We start from the raw sequence: 7,822 nt of genomic DNA, 5'->3' as shown, positions 1-7,822 counted from the left end.
TCAGAAAAAGCTTTTTCTAGAGCTGCTGTGAGCAGCTCTTCCTGTCACATGCTTGCACTGCAAGCACCAACTACAAACTGAGCTCCTGTGCACGGAGGCGGGGTGATATAGGAGGCGGCGCTATGCATCTTGGGAAGAAGGTCAAAGCTTTTGAGCCTGTTGGTGCTTCGGATCAAGATCCTACTCTACACCCGAATGTGTATCCTTGTGGAGCCCAGTGTACCCCGCAGCAGAAATACACATTTCAGTAAGGGTGTGTTCATGAAAACGCATGCCTTGTAGGCCAGCTCATAAGTATTTATGTACAGATTAGGAGTTGCATATAACGCACCTAATATAGGCCAGGTGCAGGTATACACTGATGGTGACGTCATGTAGTAAAACATCGACCCCAAATTGTATACTGAAACTAGCCATTTATACAATATACAGTCACAAACCCTGAAGCTTCTGTGATCAAGTAACACACTCTTACATTACACGGGTCTTGATTGACCATGTGGTATGAGTATTTTTAAGGCTGTAGGCTTCATATAAAGTAACATCTTCAAACAGATACAGAGGAGAATCAGTCTGTACAAAAATGGCAACATTTAATATTACATTATATAATGTAGTAGATGTGATTTGTCACCAAAATGCTTTAACGTTCACCTCTGCAAGAATGTGATCACATCAAGGTAGCTTTGTGTGACTTGGAAGGTATCTGGTGTGTAAATTAAATGCATAGATTGAAAGGATCACCTGGAGCTGGAAACCATAATATTAGAGTATACCGATCTTTAAAGGCATCCTAAAATAAGTCTGTGATTCTAAAGCCCCGTACACACAGGGGAGATGTGTGCTAAGTGATCTATCACAGACCGCTCAGCACACCTCTCTCCTCCCACTCAGCGAGATGTGTGCTGAGCGGGGGATGGGGGTCAAATCTAGAGTCAGCAATAGCTACGCGCGGGTCCGCGCATCGCTATCGGCATACACACAAAGAGATCCGTGCTTAATTTCTAAGCAATCTACTCAGATTGCTTGGAATTTAAGCACGGATCTCTCCGTGTGTACCCCCCTTAAGGGTGGAATTAAATTGGCCGTGGATAATTAACGTGGGCTAATTGAGCTGCTGTGCCAACCCACAAGCTGCAGTTAATGCAGATTTCTGTTTGTGCCTGAGGAGGCTCGAACAGAAATCCACGTTAACTTACCTAAACACAGGTGCCACATAGCTGTTTTATAGCTCCAAGAAGTTATCCCAGATTCTATGGGGTTCCACACAATAGGAGGTAATTAACTACGCAAAGAAAAGGTGCTGTAATTGAATAGCCCTGAACGTTAAAGCTTAATGCTTTCCTGGCGCAGTAAATTAACGCATGTAATTTAATCCGGCCCTAACATTCAGTGTGGGCTGCGTTAGATAATAATATCTCTATAAAGAAAATGCTTTTATGGGCTAGACCAGTCAGAAAAATTTATGACAATATGTAAAATGTGTGTAGATTTATTGCAGCAGAAACATCTCAGTGCAACAAAGCAATGAAAAAACGAAACAAAAAAAGGCTCCCGCTCACAGCTGTATAAATGTGTTTTGCTCCTAGACATCAGAGTTGTAGCAATGTCTCAGTCCGCTGCAGAGCCTACAAATTGGGAGCAGGTCTTGCTGTACAAAACAATCTCCCTTTGGGTAGATGCTAAGGCATATTATCAATATCCTGCCATTGTGCCATTTTCACACTGTCCACTGAGTCATGTTGCTGCTTTTATGCAGAGTCTGAGATCGGTTACAGAGTCAATGAAAGTACAATCTGCTGTCATGCCTCTAGCCCCTATTGTGCCTTTATTTAAATTAGTGTTTTGGGGGCAGCCGGCAGAGGATTAAAAATATTGTTTGTAGGAAAAAAAAATATATATAAACTAGCACCTTTCCTGGGACCTCAGCAAAAGATCTGTGTGGAGCAAGTACTGTATATAATAGTGTAACATCTACAGGCTAACCACATCTCCTGGAAAGAGGTATAAATTCTGCTGCCATCATGATGTGCAACATAATTACAATTAGACCTTGCAAGGTTTGCTGGCAGGAAATTGAAAGCAAAAAACTCTGCTTAAGATCCCAACTACACTTCAAAAATATGTACCTTTGTAAGTCAGAGCTGTGAGACAGACTTCTGTATAATTGTAGTGTACTGTGCACAAGGTTGTTCGTTTATTGTGGAGAATACTAACAAAAAAACAAAAAAAATCATGGCACTCCAAGGTAAAAAGGGTCATGTTCTTTGTGGTTTTATGAATGTGTAAGGCTTGTGGTGCTTCGCTCCGGTCCGTTGTCTTCTATTTAAAAAAAAACCAAAATCCTCCTGTGGCAAAGAATTCTCCTTCTCATCTATACATGACGGACATGCTGAATGGAAGGGATACCCTCCGACTGAGGATCATACACTTTCACTGGCAACTTGCTCAGAGAAAGTCAAAGACCCCCGAATTCTTGGCTGCTTAATGAGAGAAAACACAATGGTAAAAAAAGAGGGAAAAAATGTAAATACATGAGTAAATCCGTTCAATTATCAGTGTCTATTCTTTTTTTTTTTTTTTTTAGACAGATGCAATATTAATTGGTTAAAAATCAATCTGTTACAAAAGCCAAGCAACCAGGCAAGAATATGGCCAGCCTCCTCCCTCTGCACAAACACACAGCCTGGAGCGGGGTCTGAAAGATTAGGTGCATGGATTAGTGGCAAGTGGGAGGGTCCGTGCGAACACCACACACACAGATCATCGTGCTGACCTCTCCATTTCTGTTCTTAGTATCAAGATGTAAATAATAATTAGAGTATTTCCAGATAAACACAAACTGCTAAAAACAGGGCCAACGTTGTAAATTTTGCTCACATAACATCCACAAAGAACTCACTGGGATTGCCCATGGCCATGCGGAAAGACTGTCTACTAGCGGTGAGTTCAGGTGGTACAGAAGCTAAATCGCGGCCAGTCGGAGCTCCTGGGGGCCCCAAGACTTGGGGAGGTGCTGGCATCATCATCATTGGAGGACCATAGAATGGGGGTATCCCTGGGGGACCATAAGACTGGTGTGTGTGGTGGCTCCGGATGCTGTGTGCTATGGAGTGATGGCTCCGATGGCTGTGCTCACTTGCTGGCACTGAGCGTTCACTTGCTGCTCTGTCTCTGCGCAGACTGCTGCGCGTAGTGTGATCTGATTCGCTTCCACTCCCTCCAGACTTTGAGTCACCAGTCTTTGGTTCTCTGTCTTTCCTCTTTTCTGTGCTGCTGCGGTTGGAGCCACTACTTCTACTACCTGTGAAAGGAAGAAAAATAAGTTATTATGAAAGTTAAGGACATATCTGAAAGGGCAGAGAGTTTTTCTACTCTTTTAGCCTTCCCAAACTCATTTCCAATTAGTACTCCTATTATTATTGCAGAATAACAAGTGCTATAGTTAGACTATAGTATAGACTAGTGAGGACGGGTTGGGTATGTGTTACCGACTCTGGGGATCCCAGCGGGCAACATACCAACTGCGGGATCCCCAGCAGCCGAATGCTCGCTGCACTCGCCACGCTGCGGGCTCAGTGGCAAGCTGCGCTCACCACAGCTTCTATTCCCACTGTATGGGTGTCATGGACACCCACGAGTGGGAATAGTCCCTGCTAGTCGGCATGCCGACTGTCGGGATTTAAAGGGGGGTTGGATGTAGCCATCGGTACATAACTACACCCCGTGAGGACAAAGCAGGAAGTCAGCTAGCAACTACTCAGTATGGTACCAGCATGTGTATATTGTATCATTTATTGGAGGCAACCTTCTTTCCACATTTCACTTAGGCTTACTACAGGTTATGTTCTGATTAGTTAATCCCATCATTTCATTATCAATTGATTTAAACGTAGAATAAAAAGCACGTGTGTATAACAATGATTCCAATACTAGCAAATCAAATACGTTGTCTACAGTTCAAAATGTTCATCCAAAGCGACCTGATAGCAGCTGATTTTTGATTGTGTATTGTATCCTTACAACAACTACTGTACATGTACATCAAATGTATTACACGTCAGAAAAATATTCTAATATTTTTGAAATAATCACTCAGTTTTTGTTAAATTATCAGAATAAAAATGTCCTTATACATAGTATATACAGTAACTGTGACTGCATATTAAGCAGTCATGCTGTAGGAATACAACAAATAGATGTTGAAGTTTATATTTTATCCCCATTTTGTGTGGGTTCCCATCGGTGATCCAACGTCATCCCACACTGCAAAAACATACTGGCATATTCTCTGTCAAGAAAAAGGCAGCTAACTGGTGCTCTCCAGTGGTACTATGGATAAGCAGCCCGTTATGTACACTTAAACATGTCAAATATCCTGAGATATGATTGGACACTGAAATGTTTCAATAAATAATTATGAATGTAACCAGCATCCTGTAATGTAGTGGTTCCCAAACTGGGTACCATGACACCCTGTGCATTCTCAGTGCCGCAGCGGCTTGGTGAGCCAGCACACAATCAAATTATTTATGGATCGTGTGATTGGCAGCCAGCAGCTCTGGTTTTGCCTATCATACAATATGGGGACCAACAGAACCACAACCCTGTTCACCACCTCATAACTGAACCTAAGGAATATAAGTTACACAATTTACTTATTTTTTGCAGAATTTCTGGATAAGAAACTTTTGGCCTAAGGGTGCTGTGAAAAAAAAATACTGATATTCTAGGGAGCTGTGAATCAAAACGTTTGGGAACCACTGGTGTAATTCTGATCTTTAAAAGCAGAGAAGTAAAGGGGGGTACTCACGGAGCGATATTCTAAGCAATCTGACTAGATTGCTTAGAATATAAGCCTGATCGCTCCGTGTGTACCCCTTACAGCGTTAGCGATGCGCAGCCCCGCGCATCGCTATCGCTGCTGCTAGATTGGCCTGCCGTGCAGGCCAATCTAGCGGGTCGCTCACTTCACCCGCCGGGTGAAGTGAGCGCCCCCCCATCTCCCCCTGCACGCTAAGCACAGATTGCGCTGTGCTGAGCGGCGGGAGAGATGTGTGCTGAGCGGTTCGCTCAGCACACACCTCTCCCCGCATCGGCCCGTCTATATGGGCCTTAAGATGGGACAATAAAACTATAAAAATGGAGAAAGACCTTAATGGTTACAAAAAGCATGTTAAGTGTGCTGCAACTAATTAAATCATTCTTCAATAACAATTCCATTATCAATTCAACACACTTACACTATCAGCAATAAATCAGGAAAAACACTGATTTAATTAATGAGTGTACAAGCGGTGATTACTTTACAATGGTGCAAACGTAAACTGTACAAGTGTTTCTAAGAATATGTGTTTAATAGAGCCTTACCTTCACTGTGCTGACTTCCAGCACTGCCACCTCCATAACTATAGGCAGGGTCTGGAAACCCTGGGTGTGGACTGTAGGGATGAGGCAAGGGGTATTGGTACTGAAACGCCATGGGCCAAGGTGCAGCTCCTGGATGTGGAAGAGGAGCCAGTGTGTCCTGATCAGATGTTCCACTAGAGCCATCATGATCATTCAGGGAAAGGTTTGCCATGTCTGAAGGATGACAAAAAAGATAGCCATGTTGTAATACTATCATATGAAAAACATCACAGAGGGCAACGGGTGCAGTGGAACTGATAGTGAGGACGGGAAAACAAAGACTCTTATCCAGAGTTGTATGTTCAAGCAAGTGGCAGATTTGTTTCCTCGCAACCTGCTTTTTTATTGCGTGTGCGTGTCTTTTTGCAACACGTGTCTTTTGCCTTGAAGACTCAGACACATTTTATACTTACAGTATCCTGTACTCAAAAGGGGCTATAAACGAGTTTTATGGTAAGAACTTACCTTTGTTAAAACTCTTTCTGCGAGGTACACTGGGCTCCACAAGGAAAGACATAGGGGTGTAGAGTAGGATCTTGATCCGAGGCACCAACAGGCTCAAAAGCTTTGACTGTTCCCAGAATGCATAGCGCCGCCTCCTCTATAACTCCGCCTCCCTGCACAGGAGCTCAGTTTTTAGTTAACCAACCCAATGCAGTAGCAGGAAGATAGACGACAACGGTTAGTAGCCACATACACTACACTCTCATGACAGGAGAAGTGTCAGCGGCTAATGCCATAGCAACCCAAAGAAGCTAAGTGCGTTAGGGTGGGCGCCTTGTGGAGCCCAGTGTACCTCGCAAGGAAAGACATAGGGGATGTCCTAAAGCAGTACCTTATGGGAGGGGACGCACTGTAGCGGGCACAAGAACCCGGCGTCCAAAGGAAGCATCCTGGGAAGCGGCAGTATCGAAGGCATAGAACCTTATGAACGTGTTCACAGAGGACCACGTAGCCGCCTTGCACAATTGTTCAAGGGTCACACCACGGCGGGCCCCCCAAGAAGGTCCAACAGACAGAGTAGAATGGGCCGTAATGTGAGCAGGAGCTGATAAACCAGCCCTCACATAAGCATGTGCAATCACCATTCTAATCCATCTGGCCAAAGTTTGCTTGTGAGCAGGCCAGCCCCGTTTGTGAAATCCAAACAGCACAAAGAGAGAATCAGATATCCTAATAGAAGCAGTTCTCTTCACATAGATACGGAGAGCCCGTACCACATCCAAAGACCGCTCTTTGGGAGACAGATCAGGAGAAACAAGTGCCGGAAGCACAATCTCCTGGTTAAGGTGGAACGAAGAAACAACCTTAGGTAAATATCAGGGACGAGTCCTAAGAACCGCCCGGTCACGGTGAAATATCAGATATGGGGAAATACAAGACAAGGCACCCAAATCCGACACTCTTCTAGCTGAAGCAATAGCCAGCAGAAACACCACCTTAAGGGAAAGCCACTTAAGATCAGCTTAACCAAGAGGTTCAAACGGAGACTCTTGTAACGCCTCCAAAACCACAGACAAGTCCCAAGGAGCCATAGGCGGGACATAGGGAGGTTGGATACGCAACACACCCTGAGTAAAGGTATGCACATCAGGTAAGGTCGCAATCTTTCTCTGAAACCACACCGACAAGGCAGATACTTGAACCTTGAGGGAGGCCAGACGCAGGCCTAAGTCCAGGCCCTGCTGAAGAAAGGCCAACAACTTGGCTATACTAAACTTGGAAGCGTCATAATTGTTAGATGCGCACCAAACAAAGTAAGAATGCCAGACCCTATAGTAAATCCGAGCAGAAGCCGGTTTCCGGGCCCGCTACATAGTTTGAATGACTGCCTCAGAAAACCCTTTAGCCCTTAAGGCGGAAGCTTCAAGAGCCACGCCGTCAAAGACAGCCGGGCTAGGTCCTGGTAGACACAGGGGCCCTGAACGAGGAGGTCTGGGCGTTGTGGAAGTAGAATTGGACGCTCTGACGATAGGCCCTGCAGGTCTGAGAACCAGTGCCGTCTGGGCCACGCTGGAGCTATGAGAAGCAGAATTCCTTTTTCTTGCTTGAACTTCCAAATTACCCTGGGCAGGAGTGACACCAGAGGGAACACGTACGGCAGCCGAAACCTCCACGGCACCCCCAGCGCATCCACGAATGCTGCTTGAGGATCCCTTATCCTTGCTCCGAAGACCGGAACGTTGTGATTGTGTCGAGACGCCATCAGATCCACGTCTGGAAGGCCCCACTTTTCCACTAGGAGTTGAAACACTTCTGGGTGGAGGCCCCACTCGCCGTCATGTACGTCCTGACGACTGAGAAAGTCCGCTTCCCAATTCAGGACTCCCGGAATGAATATTGCCGATATGGGCGATAGATGGCGTTCCGCCCAATGTAGAATCCGTGAGACTTCCTTCATTGCCAAACGGCT

General features: G+C 45.2%; 1 protein-coding gene across 4 annotated transcripts in view; it reads right to left on the bottom strand.

Annotated features, from left to right (window-relative positions):
• Nucleotides 1–1,476: 1,476 nt before the first annotated feature.
• DVL3 (dishevelled segment polarity protein 3) overlaps nucleotides 1,477–7,822 on the bottom strand; it is a 241,293-nt gene continuing 234,947 nt past the window's right edge. For 2 of the 4 annotated variants that reach the window (XM_063916583.1, XM_063916587.1), the window contains 3 exons: nucleotides 5,371–5,583; nucleotides 2,903–3,304; nucleotides 1,477–2,483 (listed from right to left, as the gene is read on the bottom strand). In XM_063916583.1, coding sequence (XP_063772653.1) covers nucleotides 2,449–2,483; nucleotides 2,903–3,304; nucleotides 5,371–5,583 — 650 coding nt within the window. In that variant the 3' untranslated portion in view covers nucleotides 1,477–2,448. Of the gene's footprint in view, nucleotides 3,305–5,370; nucleotides 5,584–7,822 lie in introns of all 4 variants that reach the window. The other 2 variants (XM_063916584.1, XM_063916586.1) reach the window with 2 other exon arrangements.

Source organism: Pseudophryne corroboree, chromosome 4 (assembly GCF_028390025.1).
Source record: "Pseudophryne corroboree isolate aPseCor3 chromosome 4, aPseCor3.hap2, whole genome shotgun sequence".
Classification (NCBI taxonomy): Eukaryota; Metazoa; Chordata; class Amphibia; order Anura; family Myobatrachidae; genus Pseudophryne; species Pseudophryne corroboree.
This window is presented reverse-complemented; position numbering and strand designations above follow the sequence as displayed.